Source organism: Pogonomyrmex barbatus, unplaced genomic scaffold, assembly GCF_055798465.1.
Source record: "Pogonomyrmex barbatus isolate J1 unplaced genomic scaffold, ASM5579846v1 scaffold2, whole genome shotgun sequence".
Lineage (NCBI taxonomy): Eukaryota > Metazoa > Arthropoda > Insecta > Hymenoptera > Formicidae > Pogonomyrmex > Pogonomyrmex barbatus.
This window is the reverse complement of record NW_028297116.1, coordinates 12,239,366-12,265,603: the sequence shown is the minus strand read 5'-3', so window position 1 is coordinate 12,265,603 and position 26,238 is coordinate 12,239,366. Positions and strand designations below refer to the sequence as shown.

The 26,238-nt window shown below is 30.2% G+C and overlaps 1 protein-coding gene and 1 long non-coding RNA gene across 5 annotated transcripts in view; one reads left to right on the top strand and one right to left on the bottom strand.

Annotated features, from left to right (window-relative positions):
- Positions 1 to 7,597: 7,597 nt before the first annotated feature.
- LOC148936674 (uncharacterized) lies at positions 7,598 to 12,358 on the bottom strand. The gene is made up of 2 exons (XR_016138982.1): positions 8,820 to 12,358; positions 7,598 to 7,784 (listed from the first exon to the last, which is right to left on the bottom strand). It is a non-coding gene; the product is annotated as an uncharacterized LOC148936674 (long non-coding RNA).
- Positions 7,604 to 26,238, top strand: part of LOC105428460 (uncharacterized) — a 59,717-nt gene continuing 41,082 nt past the window's right edge. For 2 of the 4 annotated variants that reach the window (XM_089075830.1, XM_011640797.3), the window contains exon 1: positions 7,605 to 7,746. Coding sequence is in view for 1 of the 4 variants with exons in the window: in XM_011640800.3 (XP_011639102.2) it covers positions 7,719 to 7,746 (28 nt within the window). In the remaining 3 variants the exon portion in view is untranslated. Of the gene's footprint in view, positions 7,747 to 26,238 lie in introns of all 4 variants that reach the window. The other 2 variants (XM_011640805.3, XM_011640800.3) reach the window with 2 other exon arrangements.

Genomic DNA, 26,238 nt, shown 5'->3' with positions numbered 1-26,238 from the left:
GTTGGAAAAACGATAGGGAAAGCTCGTAGCGGGCTACCGGTTACTACGCGGACGCATGCCCGCTGATAGCTCAGTGGAGCGCGCGACTTCGTGCCGTAAGCACATTTCTTGCGAGTGAATCTCTCTCTTTTCTCTGTTTTTCTCTCATATATATATATATATATATATATATATACACACACACACACATACACATAGAATCTCTTTCTCTTTCTCTCCCTCTCTGTTTTCGTCGAATATGTAAGTGTAGGTACGCGTGTGCGCGTACCTTTCTCGCTTTGCTTCACCTCACCTCTCCTCTCCTCTCCTCTGCTGTCTGTCTCCACCTCGGCCTCGCTCGTCGCCGCGAGGGCGGCAGGCACGTCCACCGGCAAATAAAATTGGTTGTGGGCGATGCGACGGCGGGGGTGGTGATAATCGTAGAAGAAAGGAAGCAAATGGAAACATCAGACATCCTAAAAGACTTCTGTGCGTTCTTACGATGGATGCAAATGAGATTGAGAGCATAAATCGAAAGGTTGATAAGGTTGATAAAGGGTTGTAAGGGGGGGGTATGAGAAAATAAAATAAAGAAATTAGTAAGATTTAAAGCAGGAATGATATTTGAAAGTAAGAGAACGTGTGCATAAAAGTAGGGTAGAAAAAGGTGAAGAAGAAATGTAAAAAGGGGAGAGAGAAAAAAAGAGGAAGAGAGAGAAAGAGGGAGAGACGTCGGCAAGAAACATGTCTGGAAGATCAAAAACTTCAAGTGAAAATGTCATGTTTGTGTTTTCTTCTCAGATATGAAGCAAAGTGCGAATATTTCGTAAAGTGCTATGTTAATAATCTTATTTTGTAAAAAGTTTTTTGAAATTGAAAATAAAGTTACGGAGCATCTTACAAAAACCGCGAAGATTACGGATATCATCGAAAAGGAAGCAACATGGCGAAGAATATCGAACGAGAAAACAGAAAATCAGAGTCTATTCACTTCTTCACATGATCTGGAAGAGAGTATCCATGACAGAACATTGATCACGGAATCTGCGAACAGTAATGGTCAAGGAAGATATAAAAAGGCAAAGAAAAGAAAAGAAATACGAGTTGACTTAAATGAATATAAATTACTAATATTAAGATAGAAAACAAGAGAAAAAAAGAATGAAAGTTATGAACAATGTCTTTACTCTTTTCCTTTCAATAAATGCTATAACGAATTATTAAGAATACTTTAAACAAGTTTTCTTTTACGTATATATAAAAATGAAAGATTTTATGAAAATCTTACAAAGAAAATTTTATATTATTTTCTCTTTTTTTTAAGCATGTATATTTTACTTTCTTCATCATTTTACTGTACTATTTGTATTTATTTGTATACACGTGAGTGCATAACCACCTCACAAATCCGTAGCATATAGACGTCGCGATAATCCGTACAAATAGCTACATTGTAAAACAATCTAACTAGATATTTGCGTCTTTATATACTGCCAATTTTTTTCCCTTTCGGACACCTCTTTTTTCATCCGTCGAAATACGTGTGGATATATATGGTTTATTTTCAATCCGACAGGCGGAACTGATAGAAAGGTTTCGCCAGCTGTTCGTTATGCAGAAACTGTGACAGTTGCTTTCATCAGCTTTTCTGACCCGATGTCGAAGCGTAAATTTTCACACCGCAGAAGAATGTCCGCATATTTTTGTTACAAATGAGAACTCAATTGATTCTAATTTTGTTGTTATTACGAATCTAAAGTAAAAAGAAAAATTTATCTCTAATAATCTCTAAGAAATAATTACATTCTTTATTCGAAGAACGCGTTACATAAAAAAAAATATATATATATAATATGTAAGCAAATATTTATTGTTGATACATTTAACTAATTATGCTATTTACTTTATTAAAGGTTGTTTATCTTACAGATAAGACAGTAGAACTAATCGCTAGATATATTTTGCGAACGGAAATATGAGGTATCCAAGATATGCTATTGTTGAAGAAAAAGTAATAGGAATTTGAATAGCTATGATATTTTTATGAGATGCTATGTGGTGACTCACACTTAAGTATTCCATTGTGCAGAGTTCTGCAAGCATTGCCCTGCATAGCAGGCGCTTCCAAAAATACATGTTTCGTTTCAGCGTTTCGCGCACGTCGATATGTAAACGCATCAGTAATTCGTGGACCATAGCTTGTTGCAAAATTATTCTAATAAATAGAAGAAACCTAGAGAATTTATTAGAAATTTCCGAGTTCGAAGAGAGATTCCTTAGAGTACTCTTTAATGCTATCGAATAATGAAACATTCTTCGGAAATGGTGAAACCAATAGGCACGTACTTATCTTTTCTTTTCTTATTTTCTCATTTCTTCATTCCTAATATATTATATTACTTTTTTTTTATTTTCTCTACGATTTCCTTTCCTCTCAATAATAAAATATTAAATAAATGAGCAATGAAAATGACCAATGACTCTTTTAATAGATAAAAATTATCGTGACGTTCATTCTGGCATTTTCTCTTGTTTTCGAAAACAAGGATAATGACGTAAAATAAAAAATATTAGAGTGAAAATAGAATGTTGCAAGACGGCGTGAACCATAAAGTGATTTCGAAGTGACAAGTATTGAACGCGATCAAACGGCGAGATTCTGCTTTCAGCTTCGATCTCTCTTTCAGTTTTGCTCGTTCCATTGCCAGGAGTATTGATATTTTGCTGCAAACACTCGTAAAAGATTCGTAACTGACATCCAAAGCATGAGAGACATATATTTGTCCCCGACAAAAGATGTGTCCAGGAGCTGATCTTAGGACTTGTTCAAATCACTTGCCAAATGTCCAAGGAAGAAGAGTAATAAACGGAGACCAACAAACACGTGGAGAATGGAAGCATGATTCTAATACCGCGAGTCCGACGAACTCGACGGAAAACTAGAAGAAGAGCGTCCTGAGATCAAAGAGAGATCGAAAAGAAGGGTGGCATGAGGAGAGATTGCGGGGATATGGATACCCGCGAGGACGGCGGAGTCGGTCGATCGCAAGGCTCGAATCTGTTGACTTAACCGTCTCCAGGGGGAATCCCGGCATGCGTTCAGTAGAGCCGGACGAGACGTCGTCGTACTTCTGTTTGAGTTACGCATTACGAGAGATTACGTTTGCGACACGCGCAAACTTTGGCAAAGAAAATTATCGCGTACCGTTGACGTCACTCGCGGAATATAAATGTCCTCGAGACACAGTTCGAGAGAAGATTCGCGCCCCTTGCTAATGTCGTCGCAAAAGATTATTTCAAGTCGACGTCGATCCTGATATCATCTGTGGCATGTATGTGACTCCAACGGCGTGGAAAGAAATTTGCGGCACTAAAGCCTCAAAGAGACCTGGTACCGAGGGCGGTACAACCTTGTGCCTCTGGTACGGTACCATTTCCTGAAGGGACGAGGCTGGATGGTGGTGTGTGCGTGTGCGTTTGATTGTGTGGAAGAGGGAAAAACACGAGGGAGAACTCGAAGGTATCCTTCGTGCAGTGGTACCTGCGGCTGAGTGTCTCTTCAAGCCGCTTCAATACATCTCGTGTCGGATGCTTGCGAACACCGTACCGGATCGTACAAAATCAACTGTACGAATCGGTATCAAACCGTACCATTGAAGAATGAAACAATTTAGTAGAGCATCGTGAGGAACAGCAAACGGTACGTTTTAATCAAGTTGAGAAAATTTTGATAAACGCAAGATCGTATACGCAAAGTGATTTCTATAGCTGTACTTACACAGTGACTTTTTTTTACATATATTCACTTTGCTATAAATACAAATAATATATCCAGTAAGATTCTTATATAATACAAAATATTCTTTGTTAATAAATTTAATATTATTTTCAATTATTAAAATAAAACGTTCCTAATTCTTAGAATTATCTAATTCTTAATTTATATCTTTGTTACAGTAAAAACTGTATTTAGTAAATTAACATTATATCATAAAATGAGAAAAAAAGAATATAGATATCTAATATTGGCAATAATGGCTAAATAAGATCTAGTTTCAGAGATTTCAATTTCTCAGGATAAAAACCTCTTTTATAACGAATACTACATTACGCCACGCAGTTCTATCTTATAGCAGTTCTCAGGATTTTTCTTTCGATCGAGTTCCGACTCATTTTTATCCAATAACCGTGCAATAAGCTCATATTCTCAGCTATTTAGTCGCCTCGACGGTATTTTAAAATCAATATTTTTATCTCTAGCTAAAAACAGTTGAAAAGATAACAAACAATGGTCTTTTCTCTGACGTATTATGGGCAATATTTCTTTCATTCGCTTTTAACGGAAAGTTCGTAGAACTAATATTTCCATCTTGTAAAAAATTGTTATTTGTTCATACAGTACTATATATTTCTCGCCAAATAAATCTCTTTTACGTCTATTAAAAAGACACGTTGATATCGGACTATTTTCAAACTTATTGGAAACAGTTTATTGGAATATTTACCGTGAGAATGAAGAATTTATTGGTTAGAAAGATTTAATGTAAATTTATTTGCACAAAATATTATAGTCAATTTGCATACTCTTAATTTTATTATATCGAGTTAATTGACATTATACATCTCATTTGCTTATTCAGATTTTGTGGTCGTATTGGAAATCAGAATATTTTCAGTACAACACAAATATTTGGTTACTTTAATAATTTTCCAATGCGTTCGAATTTTTAACAAGTTTTTTTTGTAAATAACATAATTAAATATAATAAATCATTTTAAATAATTTTATCATATAAAAAAAAATAATAACTTATTTTATGTGAAGACGGTAATAATTTAGTGAGATTATCTTATCAATAGCATTTACAATATGAATATCTATGTTTCTATAGATTAATGATGTACGTGAGACATATCCGATGTAGTGACATCTCAGTTAATAATTGACTAATTGGCGAGAAAATCGATATGAAACTTGCATGAAATTATGTGAGCTAATTTCGACAAGTTTATTAATCAACAAATAAAAAATAAAAAATAAATAGAAAGCAAAGTCACACAAAAAAAGTCGTGTGTGTGTGTGTGTGTGTGTGTGTGTGTGTGTGTGTGTGTGTGTGTGTGTGTGTGTGTGGTGTGTGTGTGTGTGTGTGTGTACGCTCGATATACATATCACAGGAGTGAAAGATATTCTTTTGATCATATATACATATTAAAGAAAAAATTATAAATTACAAAATCAATATTAAAAATCAAAAAATTTTGAGCAATCAAGCTTTGACAAACAAACAATCAAATTTAATTCTTTGATTAAGTTTAAGATAGAAGAATAATTCATGATAGAAATTTTATATTTACATATAATTAATACTTACACAAAATAATGAATGTTGGTAACACATAAAAATAAAATTAACCGTGAATCATCGTTGTCTATAAAAATTTTATTGAAAGAAGATTTATATTTCACTAAATTCTTTTAGAAATAGAATTGGGGGTTCAAGTACATTCATTTTATTTTCTCTTTCTTCTAATCTTGCACTCTTCGTCACGCACAAACGAAATGACTTTGAAAAAGTCACTTGCCGGTTGAAATGCTTTTTAAGATTATCGTTGGTACGTGATTGAAAGTCAATCTTTACCTGGAGAGTTTTTCGCGTTGGTTGGCACGATGGAATTCAGATTTCACACTGTCGCTTGTACACTTTAGCGCCATCCTACGATGTCATAAATAAATCCTTAATATCTCTGACAGCGCGTTATATCCATTACTATCCATTATTGTGATTATACCTCATCGTCTTCTTATTATTGTGAATATAGATATATATCTGTCAAATGTATCAATTTGTAATATCTGCAGAGCTATGCACTAGTTCTATTGAACTTTAGTATATGCAAATGCATAGCACATAGTTGCATGTCTTACTATATATATAGCGATCGTTACAGCAATATCACAGAAAATGAGAAATTTCTCAAGAAGAAACTATACGCGAGGAAGAAAAATAACGAAAAATAGTTGCCATAACGTATGGGAAATATAATGATAGTTATTTTTATAAACTATAATATTTATTATGATTGATTATATTATATGTAAATGCAAATTTATTTTTCAATGAAAATGATGACAGAAGAGATCAAATATCAGTACAGTTTTTTTTTTTTGTATTTTAAAGCTAAGTTCTCGTTTTGAATATATCGTAGACGACTGTTTTTTTTTTCATTTTTGTTTCTAAAATTACGAACAAATTTTAATTCAGTAAAGATATATCTTAAACGTAGTTGTAAAATATTGAATGAGTACAGATACAAACGGGAAAATTTGTAAATTGCATGCTGCTATTTTTCTATGACACGTCAATCGATCGTATAACCCGGAACGGGGAATACCCGCGAAATTGAAATGGCCGCGGAAGATCACAGATGGGAGAAGGGAGGAATGCAATTTCTGCCACGACACGAAAATTTTCGATGCCATTTCTGCCGTGTTATCATTCGAGGTTACTGAGCCATTCCGTAGGATTAAATCTTCGGACATATATTCCACGTTGATATTTTGAATTAAAAAAAACAGATAACGACACTCATGTTGACACATAACAAGAAATTGCATATTCAGCGTTTGAATGAAATAAAATAATTTATATTTCATTGTTTAATTGCATTATTATTTTGGATAGATATAATAAAAAGATATTAACGTTGAAATTAATTTTGGATATTGTGTTTACAATATATTTATTATGAATATCCTTTCTTTCCCTTGGTGTAAAAAAATATTTAAAATATTCCGCTAAGAAGATGCGAACCAAGCATATTGTGAATGGCCAGTTTGGTTTTCCAGATAGTAAAAAGTTGATTCTAACTTTATAAGCGAACAAGAAATTGTCATTAAGGTTTAACGCTTGAAGCACTAGTAAAACAAACTTTTGTTCCCTCTTGCGGTAAAAACCTTTTTACTTTCGTCGATGACGCTATTGTAGGCGTTCAACTTAAAGTTTGGTATAATAAAATAAGTTGTAACTTATTTTACATTTATTAAGTAGGTTAACCTTGAGTGTAATCTACTTTCATCTTTAAGAATATTTATAAGAATGTATTTTTATCTATCACAAAAACTTAAATTTATAGCGATAAAAAATTCTTTTGCATATATAAATATTAAAACGAATTATTCAATTTTTTGATAAAAATGCAATTGAATAAACTTATAAATGTGTAACAGATTGTTCTGTAAAACAATCAATACATAACATTTGCTAGTTTTCACGTCGACCATCAATCCGATTGCAGATAGATGATAGTCAATCATGTCGGCTATAAGAAAAGAGTTATAGTCACAAATCAATTATAGTCGCATTTGTACATAAATATTACCGTAACGACTACACTCATTTGTATAATAATTTCCAAAGTAGAGTTATCAATTTCGAAAATAATTATATAATATTTATGTTTATATTAAATAACATTTTGATGCAAATGAATATATATTCTTTAGCAATTATCAATATATTTATATTTTGACGAAAAATTTTACTGTGTCTTTAGAACATACGTACTTTGGTCGTTAAACGATGACCGACTGGCCGTCGTTGTGGAGATGACTACCAGGTTAGTGGCTCGTCCCGAAGACGACGACGACGACGACGAGGTCCACGACGAAGAGGCACGAGACTCGGTCGTGGGCTATCACTGCCACTGATAGAGCTGGCATCTCGTCGCAGCTCACATCGATGCCGACCGCCACATCCACGAAACGAGGTATGATGGAATACGTTAAATGCGCTTCCATTCTCCTCCTTGCAAAATATCATAAATTTTGTGTTACATTTCATAAATCATAGTCAAAATTTTTTTAATTAGGAGGGTTAGTTTGAACAATATTTTATCTTTGTCAAGTTTATCAGAATTTCTCTGTGATTAAAAAATTAATTTTTTTGTATAACTATACTATAATTTATTATACAAAACTAGAAAGATAATAATATAAATTATATAAAAATAATAACTAAAATTATATTTTTATTACATCATTGGATCATAACTGTGAAAGAAATATTTGAAGTGGATTATAATAATTTTGAGAATTTTTAATTACTTAATAATTAAAATTTTAATAGAAATTTTTCTGAAAAGAATTAAAATTGATATATAATATTTTCTAAAAGATTGAATTCAAGTTTTCTCGCGGTATTTGTAATAACTATATTTCCAAGTACAATTTATTCTGTTAAGACGCTTATTAAAAAAGTTTTAATTAGAAATATATATGTATATAGAATGAAATATATATAGAAAAAAGAAAGAGAAAGAGATGCGGCAAGATAAAATCATTGTAATAGTGACAAAACAAGTTACTAGGGCAATATTCGTCGATTCACTACTCTATCTTGCATCGCTCTGTTCCCGATTCCACTTCGTATTTCCACTTCGATTTCCACTTCGTATTTCATGACTAACATAGTTAATGAAACAAAAGAGAATGTTTCGTTATAGTATATTACGTTTAATTATAGTCGTTACATATTAATTATATATATAACGGCTTGTCTTATCGATAATTCTCGATGCTCACGAAACGTAAAAAAATAGGCACGTTTGAATTGAGTCAAAATAAATTTTATTAAATTTGGAGTAGACATAATATTAATTAACATTTATTGCAAATTTGTAAAACGCATATCTATAAGTCTTTCAAAATAATGAAAAATCTGTATGTTTACTCGCTCAGAAAGTACGACCACTTTGACGGGCAAAAAGAAATATAATATATAATAAAATCCAGTGTAAAAGTAAAACGTTAGTACTTCTATTTGAATAAATGTTGACGTTACCTGCAATTTATCTCAAAATAATTCCTGACTCTGATGTCTATCGCTCTTTCAACCATATAACATTTTGAAACTGTTTGGGGGGACACGTTCAAAATTCTTTAAAAATATACACGTGTGCTGTATGTGGAATAATATATTTCCATGCACAGCGTATCAGTTTTCTTAAATCGTCGTCGTCTTGAATCATTGAAGAAACCGCCTGCTGCAAGAAAGACAAACTGTGGAACTGTCAGCGGAAAATATCGGAGAATGGAGAAAGGGATACGGACGACTAGCGATCAACGTCGAGGCGGAGTCGGCGGTATTTAGGACTCATTGTTCTTCTAGTGGTTGCCATGCATTGACTCGATAAACGTGCTTGCGGCTTTCTCTATCCACCATTTGTCCTCTTTCGCCTTTATTCACCTGGCTCGCAGCTTTTCTCGTAGGGAGGCACTAAAATCCCTTAACGGTGCTTTATCCTTGCTCCGACGCGAATTTCTTCCCTTGAACTTTGATATTTACCCTCTTATTGCTGCTGCGCGCTCTAACGATTGATTGAGGATCTACAGTGATAATGACTCTAATGCGGATTTACCGAAACAGTCGGAAAGCCAGTACCTTCTAATAAAAATGAAATCATCGGTCGATCCTTATTCACATCAGGAGGGAATCGACAGCTCTGCCAATTGAAGAAAATACTTATCGATCTCTGCGAACATTACGCAATACAAGCGTAAAATTCATTCTTATTTCGCATTTTTGGGATATCTTTTGAGACAATCTGATAAGTCATCGCACGAATTCTACGCGAACACGTTGACGTCTCGACGATTTAAAGAATTCGGAGAGATAAACATGTCTCCCACACGATACCGAAATTCCATCGTAAATGCCTTCACGCATACTGATTTCTTCGCGTCTCCGCGAATAGAGAACTGTAGCTTCTCTCCACACGCGCGAGCTCACATGTTCATCTATGTTCCATTTGTCTCCCCTCAATTCAAGTATCGATCGTCGAACGACACCGACTGTGAAACTCTGCGAAACTCGCGAGAGGTAACCTGTGGAATTGACAGAGCAAAAAGCTCCTTTCGTATCTGAACTTCGGCGCGTGGAGAGATTTGCAAATTCGGCGCCCCCGAGCACTCGCGAATATCCGTTCTATGCAAATCGGCAACCCGCACGGCAAACGCGTTCGCGGACAAATTTCGCATACGAATTACCGAAAAACGATTTCTATTACGCGCCACGCATGGATACTATATATATAGTCTTAAAATTTAATATTTGCACGGACATACACATACACGAAATCAAATGTATATTTACGCGGGATATCGAAATCAATCGTTTATTTATTTACGGTATTTTGACAAATAATTACGAATATTTTGTCTTATATTTTGCAAACGTGTGCAAAACTTCTTATCTCGCTACTTTTTTAAATTTTATTATTGTACTAATTGTTAAAATCACGCTTACAAAAAATTGAGATTTATAATATCCGCATATATAAGTTCGCATATATAAATTAATTTATATAATATTGAACTAAATTTTTTTTAATAAAAGATTCGAGTAAAATAGCACACTTAACATGATGGGCGTTTTAATTTGACATGAACACAATTAAAACAAAGGCTTTAAGGAAGTATTATGGTCTCTGCATAATATGTAAATTAATAGTATTAATAAATTATATACAACTATAAGCTAGATTTATTAAATAATGTTTATCATGAAAGCATAAGGTAGGATCATAACTGAAACGTAATATTGCTATCAGCATTTAAATCTTCCTTTTTAATCTTCTGATGACATAAGCTAGAATACTTATAAATATTGGACGTACATTTTATCTATAAATAAAATCACTAAACACGAAACCAATTATAGGTGTAATAACGTTTTTATATCAGACTAACGGCGGAGCCGAATGTCAATAAATTATCGCACAGTCTATCCGTGTGCTCCAGTGAATCCAATAAATTTACACCAAGGAAAAAAGTAGAACACGTTACAGAACTCTTATTGTCTTCAGCCGTTAGATTATAGTCTGAATTTTCCAGTCTCATCGAGGTCGTGTTTATTCTGTCTATTGATCGCAGGATATTGCAAATAGAAAATGTAATCTACTTATGAAATCTATGAAGTTATAGGAACAGAGACTGAAAACTTATACCAGTACTTGCTCGAGCAAAGACGCGATTGGTTGTTTTTTATCTGACAGGAAAAAAGATGCAATTTTTTCCCACGTTTACACAAATTAAAAATTAAATTTAAAACCTCGAGAACTCGCAGAATTTTAGAAAGATTAACATTATTAACACTAGAAAATGAAAATTGATAAATGTGTTTTGCGTAAATAAAGCTGCGAGTATCCCTATTTCGTTTAATTAAGTGTGACAATAATATAATATCATTAAAACAATTAAAGAATATTATAGCTGAAAAATAAAAGAGATGACATATTGAATATCCGATTGTGTCATTCGGAAAATCCAATCAGTATCGATTGATGAATTTGTGGCGGAATAATGTTATTAGAGTTTTAAAATCGTTTCTCGATAATTCTCCACATCGTATTCATGAGCTTTCTTTCATCATGTTCATCGATCATATCAGTCGAGGCAGTCAGCTGTCTGAAATTAACAGCAAAGTCAGCACTAACGTTAAATGTTCTAGCATAGCTCGAAAATTTCACAGAATATTGAAACTCTCTAGAAGAAGTCTTCTATTCATCGATTTGTTTGATTATGTCTGAAATTCGACATCTCAATTAGGTGAAACTCTTTGAAATATAATTTTCAATCTTTTGAGAATCATCGGTTTATATATTTACAACAAGTATCTTTCGATACTAATACTTACTTTTAAAAATATATATGTATACATATATATCAAACATTTTATTTTTCGTTGCGATATTAAACTACATTATTTTAGAAAAAGCTTATTTTCTCTCTGTATCTTCTTCTATTTACTTGCAATCTTTAAATCTTAAGCAGTGAATCAATGAATTATATGCAAGAAATGAAATATTATTGTTGTCAATGAAGTTTTTTTATTATTATTTCAACAATCTTCTTTTTTTTCAGCAATCTCCTTTTAAAAATGCACATCGGAATTTTTATCTTTTTTATAATTGATTTTACAGTCGAGAGTACATACTTGAGTGTCTTCTCTCACAAAATCCGCACATTTTATAATTTATAATAAGACATAGAAGTATTTTCTTTAAAACATATTTTTATTTCTTCTTGTAAAACATTATACGATTATTTGCAGCTGCGATTAATATAATGTAATGGAGAATTTGAGTTTAATTCTCAAAGGTACTTGGCAAGAGATTGCGGTCAAGATCTTATTTGTAACAGAAATCAAACGCGGCTCAGTTTTATCAGCGGAAAGAAGCGAGTTAGGAAATCTGATAAAGGAAATAAACTAAGAGGCTTCAGGCGCATCGAATCGTTAAAAGGAAACCGAAAAACCTTCTTCGCCGCCGGATACGCGCGGCAGTGAAATCGCAGAGACGATCGACGAGGCGTAAAATTCGTCGATAATGGACCAAGGGTACTTCCCTTCCTTCTGCACATGATGTTGCCGAACGGATATACTAAAGCTGCTTTGAAGAAAATTTCAAAAGAACCAAGCAGATAATAGAATAAAAAAATATTGAAGCTTGAATTATAATATTTGAGTTAAATGCAACGTTATAATACGACATTTCAGCCAATTTTTGTCGACTACAATTAGTATTATTATTATTATTAGTAATATTTAAAAATAATTTGTATTCGAGTTGTTTTAAATTTATTGGTCAAAATTTTACACATAATTTGTCATTTATATGGCATTTAGGATGAAGCATTCTTAAATATATTAGAAATTAGAAATAGATCACAATTCAACAACTTTGACATCTTTCTTCTCTCTCTCTCTCTCTCTCTTTCTTTCCCTCTCTTTCTTTTTTTATTTATAAAGATTTTAAAATAATTAAATTGACATTTTAAATATTTTATTTGAAATATTCATTGAACATTCCCGACTTTCCGATAAAGGATATTTTAATTATTAGTATCTCTCTTCATTGGAGATTCCTATAGTCTACCACGAAGTTATTTAAAGTTGCCAAACTTTACGACTTAATTATCGCGTTACAACTTTCGATTAATATTCTTCATAGAGAAGTATCGGTCCCTTATACGCGTAAAATCTCTCGATATCAAAACAGAGAGATTACAAAATAACTTGAATTTATGAAAAGGTTTTGATAATATTATAATAATATAATGTAGTATGATAATATAATGTGTAAATAATTTTCGAAAAAGTGTCTTTCATATTAAGAATAATGAAAGTTATTTATCTGTTGTTTTAATTCTTTTAATTACCTGAAGATATTCAATAATTAATAACATAATAGTATTTATATTTATAACTTGAAAGTGAAAAATTATTGGATCTGAATTGTATATATCTTTTTGTATTTTTTCTTGAAAAAATTACCAATTACCAAATCGTCACGCAACAGTTATCACAATCATACTAAATTTATATCATTACGAACCAAGTCAGAGAGGAATTCTAGAAGCGAAATTTCAATTGTTTGTCGACTGTGTGTTGTGACAATCACAATTAAGGTTTACGATAGAGCTTACTCCATCATCCGCATTCGTTTTATTGACGCCGCAATATTGGGAATATTGATCAAATTTAATGCACGTTGCGAGAGAGGCAGCAATCTATTAATCACGTTAACTTCACAGGACGCGGTGAGTACCACAAATTGAAACTAAGCTGCTTATTTATAAATAAATGTACATTCGCGTGCAGAGAATTAAACATAGGTAAATTAGATTTTCATTTGTATATTGTCAAATCTGCTGCTAAAGTTATTTTCGAAGATATTTCTATATTTATAAAATTAACTTTAAATCTCGTTCTACTATACTAGATATAAAATAAAATATATCAAAATAAAAAATGATAGGATGCGTTACATTCCTTTCTCAAAATAGACTCGAAACTTCTAAGTCCAAGAGTTTCTGTTATTCAAGACATACAAAATATAATTTGCACTCAATACAAATCGAAAAGATCATTATAACATAGTCAAATTTACATAGTTTATAGAATAACGTTACAGGGATGGCGTTACATATGAATAATACGACTCTCTTCCGAAGCTATCTAATAGTGAGTCAACTCGAAGAGATACCGAGATCCGATCTCGGTATATAGCTTGAAGTCAAAACTAAAACAGAAATTTGCGCCGCACGCATCATCTGTCGAATTAAAATGCCAAATTATAACCAAAAAGCATATTAGCACTTCTGTGTGTCAATATTATTTTTAGCGGTTAACACATATCGTTGGAATTTTAAACAAGCGATTTCCCCGCTAATTCGCCGCAGTTGTGATAATAATTGGCAATATAAAAGAACATTCTCTTTAAAATATTTTGCAATGCGAACAACTGTGTAGCTGCCGCAAATTTATAAGATATATATGTATATATATATATATATATATATATATATATATATATATATATATATGGAAGATGTTCTTCTGATGAGAGCCTAAAATAAACGCCTGGAATTGATGAACCTGTTTATTTTGATTTTGCCACAGGTATGATATGCGAATTGAGAGTCACTGACGCTTTTAAATCATCCCCTTCCTCCCCTCATACGTTGTTTAGTTGCTCGTTCTCCGGCCAGATAAACCACGTTAAAAATACATCGCGACACTCCTCTCTCGTCGCTTCTGCATCGCGAAGATCTTTGCCTAGCTACTATAATGCTTTCACGCCGCTCTTTCCTTTCTCATTCTTATTCACATCTTCTTTCTAATCTTTTTTTTTTCTGTCTTTCGTTAATGTCTTCTTTTTTTTTTTTTATTTTTTTTTCTTAGTCACATGGGATGAAATGTCAAGAATAGAAGAACAAAATCTGCTAAAGATATCTTTTCATTGAATCTGATGGCGCAAGGAGATAGTTTGATGAATGGGCGTTACAGCAGAAAAATTCAATGTCGACGTAAATGTGATTTAGGACGAAAGAAAGATAACGCAGTACAGTACAGACAGAGAGATAGACGAGTGGTTTCCCTAGTATTGCATAAATTCTTTAAGGATGTTTGAAATTGCGAGAAACAGAGAGAGAATATATAGAATCAAGAGTAACTAACTACGATGACATTAATTTGATTAATTTCTAGAAGGGAATTTTCGAATAAAGTACATATCTTCGTAAATACAAACATTAATTTTGACAACTCCAATGTGCATGTTAATACATAGATTAAAAATCAAACATAACTTCCTTTTTGATCATCCGATAATTTTCATAATACCTTATATAGCTATACATATTGAACGTATATTGGTATATGCTACAATTGTAATATATGTATATGTGTGAAATGAAATTAATAATATACACACACACACACACACAACACACACACACACACACACACACACACACACACATACATACATACATACATATATAACATTTCTCAAATGTTTAACCAATTTATGAAGGATTAGTTGTAAATGATAATTTAAATATGGAAATAATCAAATGTACATATATATTAAGCGATGATACAGAGTATGTCGCATGATGGTATTTTCCACGCATGAAAACATTTAATGGGTCATATTAATTAGAAGCGCGCTAACGTATTTGAATTAGCGACAGTGTGAATATTCTTTTCTTTTTCTCTCTTTTCCTCTTTCTCGCACATATTTTATTTTAAAATAAATTTTTTTTTAGAATGGGCTTTTAATCAATATTTGCTTCATTTCAATATTCACTTTATTATTAATGACGTTGTTTTATATATGCAGCTATAAAGTTTTGTTAAAACTTTACAGCAACATAAAAATATCACTGTTGTACAGGACGCTAATTTTACTTAACACGGATTATTTTCTAAATTATAGTGATGAAAATAATTTTAATTAATTTTTGAGGCATATATGTTATTGTTGAAACAATAACATATTTGTTTGTAACGATAGTTTTTGTACAATTGACGTTTTTCTGTTTGAAAAGATTTCAGAAAAATTGAATTAAATAAAATATGTACGACATTTATATAGAAAATTTAAGATATAGTTATCGCGTCTCTTTAAAGAGATGAAACCTCGCAAATATAAAATATTAGTAGATAAGAGCAGAATACTCCTTTTTCGTCTTGTTTCCTTCTTCTCGCCTCGTCACGAACCACTCGATTCTTTTCATGTCAACCACAATAAGCCGTCTTAAAGCTCACTTCTCCTCTTAAATCTATTTCGATGAAAGGAGTAAAGACCATGAGGAACAAGGACAAAGAATATAAGAACAAGCGGGCAATGGGATCAGCCGAATTCAATGCGCGTTTCCGAACGTATTAATGCACAATGACGGAATGGAGGAAAACGGTGGCACAAAACTAAAATATAAAAAAAAAAAGAAGGAAGGAAAATATCGTCAACGATCACGTTGTCGCGAAATGTCCTTCCGCGCCCAAGGTGACCCAGAAAGTCATTTGAATTTAACCCGGGCTACGATAAATGGCAAACTTCGTCGACAAGCAGAATAGGACGTAGATTAACTGCGCTTTGTACTATGGATCGATACAGTTACAATGAAACAGAAAGGCTAATGGATTTGAAACATGAATTTTTACGTTTAGTATTCCGCGAATGGAATATCCCATTTTGTTGAGGAAGAACCTCGCAAATCGACATTTTAATATAATCCGAGGCGATTGTGCGATAGACTAAACTTCACATTTTATATCGGTCGAATGCAGCTAGTGTATCATCTTTCTGCATCATCACGTATATAAAATACAAGTCGCAAGGATTATCATACGCAAAGTAACTTGCGTTTTCGTGCTCAATTACGAAATGTAGTAGCAGAGCAATCCATTTGCGCGAACGTGATTGGCCGTAGCAGCCGAAAGTAGTCCGCCGTGTCAGAACTTTCTGACTTAATATATAGTTCCTTCGCGTTTTCCGACTATTATCATCGGCTTTTTCGGACGATAACACTGGTTATCTCGGATTCTACTCGAGTTTGATTCTGGCCTTAAACCTAGTTTTAGGCACTCGAACTCGAATAAGGATTTCCCTGGCGTGACCGCAGTATGAATCTCGAGTAATTCGAAACGATTAACATTTCCCGGCAATACAATTGTTTCGGGTTCTTAACTTTGCTAATAATTAATTTCTGAACTTCGACTTTATATATATCTTTGGTCTATCGATACTTTATATGTTTGATTATTATTAAAAGTGTTTGTAATTTATTTTCATGCAGAAAGAAATATTTTTCAATTACACCAAATTTCAAAATGTGAAATGTAATGTCAAATTTGAAATATAAATTTATAGAGAAAGAAACAAAGTTATTATTCTTTTGTAATTTTGAGAATTGCTACGTATTGATTATCATAACAGATTTTTATCAGTCTCAACTATATGGTGAAACTATACTACATTTATCATATTTTTATATTCGCGATCATATAATTTTAATGCACAAGCTTCTCAAATGTATTTATTGAATTGAATAAGATAAAATTTTATTAGAAAAATGTTAATGTTATTTTTTTAAGGAATATTTAATTTATTGTAAATATAAATATAAATATAAATGAATACTACTTTAAACAAATTAATTTGAAATTGAATAACACATAAATATAATTGTCTTTAAATTTATTCATAATCTGCTCAAAATTTTGTGTTTAATTAAATTTTAAATAATAAAATATGTAATAGTTTATGATGTATTATGGTCACACTATTATTGTCACTATTATCATTCATTCCTTCATATATTATCTCTTAAAGCTCTAACGATGCTATAATAATTACGGTCTACACTTGCAGCATACAAGACATTATTTCCTCGCGCAAGGATGCAATCCGTGGAACTCATGTTTATTCAATAATAACTTGGATTCAATCTTTTACTGTTGTTTGTGGAATATTCGCTACATAATAGATAAGATACAGATTAATCTTAAATATGTGCATTTGATATGAGATGAAAAGTAAAATCTTTTTCCGGTGAGGGGGATAATAAAATGGATTTTAATCGATATCAATAATATTGATTATCGAATTATTATAGAGTTACTACGTTAAAAGTCTGCTAAAAGCGGCACGTAGTTAGTAATATAATTAATTGAATTTATTTCATATAAAAGACTTTAGCAACCAAGATTCTGCTTGCCGAGAAAATGCCATGTTTCGCGTTGTAATTAAAATCTTGTTAGTAAATTTTATGTTAGTTAAAATCTTTTTAGTAAATTTTTTTTTATTTCTTAAATGATGCAATATGTACCGATAAAACAAAAAGTAACATTATAGAATGAACAATATTCGATAGATTCGATTTTTTTATTTTTACTTCATTCATTTATTTGTCCTTTTTCTAAATTTTTCCAATTTTTCCAGTTTCTAAATTTTTTTACAATTTGATTTTCTTAATAAAATATAGAATTTATTATTTGTTACAATTTTCAAATTTTTTATGTCATATATTTTTATGACATAACAAGTTTCATATCATAATTCTATTAAAAACGAGTATACATGCAGAATATTATTTTTTCAGTATTCTCTTCTTATTTCCAAATCATTAATTAAATAAAGTGTTTGTGAATGTTTTTCAATATTTTTAAAAAATAAGCGACTCCGAATGAACCAAAATAATTTTTACCAAAAAATAATGTTATATTATTTTGTTATTATTATATTATATTATTAAATTATATTATTAAATATAATTTTTCGTTTTTTCTTGATAATCATTTTCATAATATTTAAAAAAAGAGAACCTGAATAATTTTTAGAAAATTTTCTATCACTATGATGCTTTACAATGGCATCTTTAAAAATACATCAAGCTAAGGATGTATATATTAATGTATGCATAGCATATTGTTAGTTCAAAACATTAACTATTCTCGAATATTTAATTTTATGTATAAGAAGATTGAAACATAATGACTAAAATAATAGTTTAACACTTTTAATTTATTGTATAACGTAAGATATTTGTATTATGTATCACATATTTTATACTGTTTAAAAAATGTTTTATGAAATATTGACATTTTAACTAATCTGATATTAAATAATATTGATATTGATTAATTATTTAGAATTTTATTAAGTCAACTTAAACATAATGTTTTTATTCTAATATCAATTTTACAATTGTTTAATTGTTTTTTTTGTTCCTTCTTTTTCTCTCTTCTCTTTACTATTCTAATTTTTACAATTTTACAAATAGATATTGTATACTCTACTATAAAATTTTATAAATGTTGAATTATATATATATATATATATATATATATATATATTACGGAAATATATATATATATATTACGGAATATATATTATATATTACGGAAATATCGATATTCAGTAGTAAGTTTTCAATAATTAATCCACATTGCATTGTCTTGTATAATTGAAATTTGATAAAAGGCGGTATAATTATCAATATTACATAATTTGTTCACATAAATAATATATTAATTAGGTATGATAGTTCAACCGAATATTCATGAGAATAAATTATAATCAATCGATATTAGCTAGAAGCTTACATCAGTAATGTTATAATGTTATAATGTAACGTTGTAAACGCGTTGTTAAATTGTTCAAAAAATTATTATTATAAATCCGTACTTTGTTCAAAAAGCTACATATAATCATTTATAAAAAAAAATGTTTTACTAAAAGAATACGTATAACATTATCTCTGTAATATTTTTATTCTGTAGAAATGCGCATTTTTTGCGCTTCTATGTATCATATAAAGTACGAGTTCTCAAATTCGTCTGTAAACACAATGCAAAGCGTAACGCATTTTTTACTATTTTAATGGCATACTGTATAAAAATAAAATCTTACGAGGAATAATAATCATAATATTTTAAATATCTCAAAAAGAAAATAAACTTCTTTAAAAAAAAATATAAAAAAAAATTGATATTTTCATAATTTATATATATAAATATGTTAAGAAAAAATCTCATATCAATTAGCAATATTGGGCATTAAATTGTTAATAGACTAAATAAATTTATATTTTTTTATAAATTATTATAAAACATATTTCTAATTAAACTTATTTTTATAATTTATTTTAAATCTTACTATCATTACAAGTACTTTATATTACATAAAATAAACTTACGTAGCAAAATTTTATTTGAGTTTTGAAACGGAATATTTGTTGAAAGCTGTTTTATTACTTAGAAATGTGCAAAGAATGGATAGTAAAAGGTGTCATAAATAATTTTGCGCCATAATTTTCCAGACGGCTGACAACCAGTTGAGAAGCTAAAAGCCTTTTGTTTCGTTTAATCCGCGAAAAAATTGCAGCACGAACACAATTTCGTTTTGTCAAATTATCTGCAGCCAAATTATTTGCGTGCTTAATATCACATATCTCTACACATGCTGTATATAAACTATATATAAATTAGCTATATATAATTTTATAAACAATATTCAATGAGTGATATGTACAAGCATGTCATTTTTTTTGTTTAATACACATTTAGATCTATATCTATAATTATATTTTAATTGAAGAACATCGATTAAAACCAATTTTAAGATGTGACATTGTTAAATAAATAAATTTTAAGAGAGTCAGCATAATATTTATTAGCATAATATTTACAATTTAATTGAAGAACTCGAATAAAGTTTATCTTGAGATATAGTCTTAATTATATTTTTCATTGTTTAATCGATTTTTTTTAAAGAAGTACTCGAAAGATGTATGTATTATATCAGTTTTTAAGTTTTATAATATTTATATTTTTTGGTGACTTGAAAAGATGATTACGAAATCTTTCCGAAACTCGATATGATATATCAGCAATATGTAAATATGTTTGCAACACTAAATTAATCGCAAATGAAGGAGGCATAGAGAAATTTCTTGTTTTATAGATATCTTCGCAGTTACATATATAACTCGCGAAACGAGTATATATACCATTTGCACGAGCTACAACCGACTAATGTAACTTAAGATCTCTCTTGGGAAACCATTGCCTAAGCTGCTATTTTGGGAATAGGATCGTTCGGAATTATCGAGAATTTATTCGAACTCTTGCAGGCAAACCCAAAGTTAATCTACTATAATGTAAAAAAATTTTAAAAAACGAATTGGGCTGATTTTTCTGCATCAAAAATATCGAAATGATTTATAATGGATTTAATTATTAAATGAATTTAATTTATATTTAATTATCAAAAAACATATTATTCTGTGATTTGTTTGAATTCCTAAAATTTAATTCGCAAAAAATTCTTTCTGTTATTTATAATTCTAATACTGATATATCTGAACGTTTCATCTAAAAAAAAAAAAAACTTTTAAATTTATCGGAGAATTAATCATTACAAAGTTGTACGGTCGCAGGACGTTGTATAATTAATGTTAGAATACATGAATCTAAGGTAATGTGGATTTGTGGATGTAGACCTTCTCCATACCGATGTTGGTATTGCGGCAATTAATCCCTACAAGTTTACCGTTTTGGAGGGTCAGTACCTGGACAGCATTAAGTGCGCAAAATTATGGCTCATGCAGCGAATATCGTTGCTCATTTCAAGATAATTTATCGCCATTCGCATAGTTTTGAGTAGAATGGAATACATACGCGCAGAATATGTCATAGAGAGTGAATCCGACGAGAAAAGACGGATGTTATTGCGAAAAATTGGATTTTATCCCGCTCTGCGGCGAACGATAATTGAATCAAACGAAACGCCACTGCGTACGTTAATATTTTTTTCTGCGTGTACAGAAAATCCCAGATAAAGATGGAAACAGAGGAAAATATTTTTCTCAATGTGTATATGCGGGATAAGCGCAACTATTAAATAATAAATTATTCTGTCTCATAACTGCTCCAAGAAACTGTTCGCTAAATCTTTCATGTTTCTCTATGCATGATTGATCATTCAAAGCGCATCTTCTGTTCGTTGTCTCATTTTATAGTGCTCTCCAATTCTCCGGGCAAAATTTATACGTGCAAATATTTGTGGAATTGTAGATGCCTCATTTGCAAATAGAAACTTGCATATTTATACGATCCAAGAAAAGAACGTTTATCATTAATTTTATTTACGTATTCAAAAGCTTTGACAAATAAATTCTAAATAATAAATAAATAAAAGTTTTTTTTAATTAATGTTTAATTCATTTTAATTAAATTTTAATTTTTTAGAAATTATATTTTTTTTACTTTAGTTTGTACTGTCAAAATTTAAAATTTAAAATTTCTGCTAATTCATTGAAGCCATTTTGAATTCTGTGATGTCAGAAGATCTGTTTTTAATTCACAATTTATTTTTAATTGGTTACCAGAATAAAAGAAGAATTTTATGAGTCTATTCTACTAAGTGCAAATATAATTTTATCGAAAAATATTTTTATATAAATATATTTGACAAAAATTTTTATCATATGTTTTCTCGCTTTTGACATAATCCATGATGGCTGTCAATCAGCAGAAGCTTTATAACTTATTTTTAATGACTTTCTATGTAATTTTTGCTAAGAAAGTTAACTATATATTTTTTATACAAAGTGGTAATTGCATGAATATATCGGGTATAATCGATATATAATCAAGCTTTTTCTAAGGGCTTATAAATATTGATAAATTCAATATTGTAAGAAAGATAAGCAGGGCGAGAATATTGGCGACTGCTTTACCGCTCAAAATTTAATATCATTTATCATTCTTCATAATGTCGTTAATTTTTTGAATTACTGTTTAAAAGCTGCCAGAAATTTTTAGCTTAAAGCTTTACGCTTCCTAGTAGTATAGATAGTAGATAAAAATATAGTAAGATTATAAAGGAAAAAAAATAAGGAAAGAAAATATATTTTAAGAAATTTCAAGAAAATGCTAATGATAAGGAAAGTAAAGACTTTACTTTTAGAAAATCACGCCGACCGATATTACATTCCGAGGGCGTAATCTTACGCCCGAGTACGAGTTTCCGCTCTTTTTCGTCACGCGAAAGCGCATGCCATGCTACCGCTTGGCAGTGATCCTTGACAAGACGATGGGGTTATTTTACTGACATGTGTTTCTTGGAGAAAAGTAGGATCATTCCAGGGACGGCTTAACGTTGCTCGCGCGAGTGGCGGGCCCTCGAGTATAATTAGATGTCCTAGTTTACCATGCCGCATGTCATTATGGAATCCAGCGAATGTATGTCTCCGCGCGTTACCCGGACTGGTATTCGCGCTTTGCTCGATAATATAAACGGCCCTGCCGTAGTAATCACACATTATCCACATGTATATGCATGCTGCAAAAGTTGACAGATTCAATCCAAATAATTCATATGTGACTCCTTATTATTCACGATGTAATATTATATATATTATATATATATATAATATATCCTTGATGTAACTCTATGCTCTATTATATCAGTGATATATTATTACAAAACATAAAGATGACAATTGAACTAAAATATGTTTTGCGTTCATTTTAATTAATTTATTATGTAGTGCATTACATGTAGCATGCGCACTGCTAGTACGTTTACTAGAGTGTAATGTTTTCATATTTTTATAAAAATTTTTATTTTAATTTATTACAGTTATAAATATAGACATTCTAGACGTTAAATATAATAATATTAGTAGCGCCATATATTATTTTAAATCATAATTAAATAGCTTATACTTACGGAAATGAATTCAATTGAATTTTATCTTATAATACATTTAAAAATTGGCTTTTCATTTTTTTATTCCAGAAAGTTACTTAATGAACATTTTACATTCACTTCTTCTCCTTTTCGCTTATAATTTTTTCATTGTGAATATCCCATCTATCGTTCATGCTTCAGCGAAAACGTGCCGAGAATATTTTCATATCATTCCACTCGTATAAGATGTTCTATATAATAAGAGATCATCATAAAATTTAAATTTCTTTTATTTATTTCTTATAAGATTGTATTCAATCTAAATCATGTTTGCAACAATCATTTTTTTATTTATGAATATATTTTCCTTACACTTTTATTATAATTAGATCATTAATTTAATAAATCTCTTTGTTTTATTTTTTTTTTCATTCTGTTTTTCTTTTGCTATCTATCAATCTATTTCTATCTTTTTTTTTTGTTAAAATTAAATTAAATTCCATTTCTGTAATTTTTGTAGTTTTAAGGTAACTGAAAAATTAATAACATAAAGATTTCTTCGATGATTGTACTTAAATATTATGTTATCACGCTTTTTTTATTCGAATAAAGTTATTTCAATTTTCTGCAAAAATTAATATTTTTAATAAACATATTTTTAATAACATTTTTTTTGGTAAACTTTATTAATCTCCGGAAAAGTTTATATAGACACATAAATATAGTATTAACATAATCCGACTAATACAACTGTAATAACAACTGTATTAATTGAGAAGTTGTATGCAGCATAAGATGATTAGTTCGTTATTGCATAAATTTTATTTTATTTTATTTTAAAAATCTTTGATTGTTTATTACAAATTGTTCAGTTGTTCTTTTTTGCTTTATATTTTTTAAATTATTTGAATTTTAAGATCCAAAAATATTTGTTTTTAACATATAAAATTATTTACTTTAACTTTTGTTAACTTTGTAATTTTCCTGAATATATTAGGAAGTCAGATTATAATGAATACTGTAGAAAGTGCGACCAGAGGACTCATGAGACCAATTTCACAGCATTCGTTCGTTTGTCCTTCACCTGTGGCTCGACGATATCTAGTAGTCTATGAAATAACTTTTTGTTATTTTCCTGTCGGATTGCTACCGATAATCTAAGTGCACGTTATACAAGATACTTCAAAAATCGCATTTTCTTTTGTAATTTTACATACATATAAAACGTTTTTGATAAATTATTTTAAATTAATAAATACTTTGATTCTAATTTAATAAATGCCATTTGATGTAATTAATTATGATTTATTGAAGATAGTGCTTCGCTTTTTCTCTTCGCAATTTCATTTTGTTATATAATAAAATTTATTTCGCAAAATTTCACTATAATTATTTTAAATTATTTAATTATTTTAAATAAGTTTAATATTTTTTTTTTGATAATTGATATTATTTATTTATATTATGATAAATCTTTAAGGAAGCGTTCTCTCTCTCTCTCTCTCTCTCTCTCTCTCTCTCTCTCTCTCTCTCTCATAAGTATTCTACTCTGCGTTTATCAACTTATGTTTACATTGCACACTCTCATATCAAAGATATACGAAACAGATATATGGTGATTTAATAAAAGCGGATTGTATGGTTGACGTATTTTATGATACATCACCGATCACATATCAAGAAAGAAGGGAAGATTGTACGGATAAGGCTCCGGAATGTCTCGTGGGATTTAAAACACCTGCATCCAGTTCCATAACTCTAACCACTCTTCCAAGCCACGATTCCATTGGCGAATCTCTCGAGTCTATGCCTTCTGGAAGCTGGCCAAAGTCACCCTCCAACTTGGTCTTCTCTTCCTCTCTCTGCCTCCCGAGGACATTCTTACTTGTTCCTCAAGGAGGATGCATATAGCAAGCCAATGACAATTACAGTCTCTAACATACGTTTTTCTCTTTGGCTCCATTACAAGATAAGCAAAGAGATTTATGGAAACTATTTCCAACGTATAAATAATGAATTGTTTATACACTTTAAGGTATGAAAAGTAAGTGCTAATTTATTATTCTTAATTAGTCTTATTAGTCTTAATTATATTAAATCTTAAAAAATAAAATTCTGATACAATTTTTAAAAGTATACTAATAATATTGACAAGATAATTAAAATGTAAAAATAATAAAAATAGCAAATATTAATATGGAAACATTTTTACTTTAAATTTGAGAAGAACTAAGAGATTTCAGAAGAAAGTTATATTATAATAATATAATCAGTTTACTTTATATAAATTTATGGAAAAATATTAGATGCGATTTAACTGGATCATAGACTTATTTTTCTGAGATAATACGTATTGAGGTCAGCCGAAAATAGCCGCTCTCCAAAAGGGAATTTATGTATCTCGAAATTTCCTACTCTACTTACTTTAACCGATGCATTCTGATAAATTATATTCTCCAATAACAATGCTGCGATGTATTTCGAGGATACGCTATAAGATTCGCGAATAAATTGGAAAGCGAATAATCAATATTTTTAATTTTAGATTTAAAGAAAATTCGTATTCCAGAATAACTAGTTTGTGTATTAAATTATATATAAATATATACGAAACATTACAAACTTTATTACATCAAACATTAATTTGTATGCATTAATTTGTATACATTATTGTATTTCATAACACATTAATGTTATATTCTATCTCCAATATTA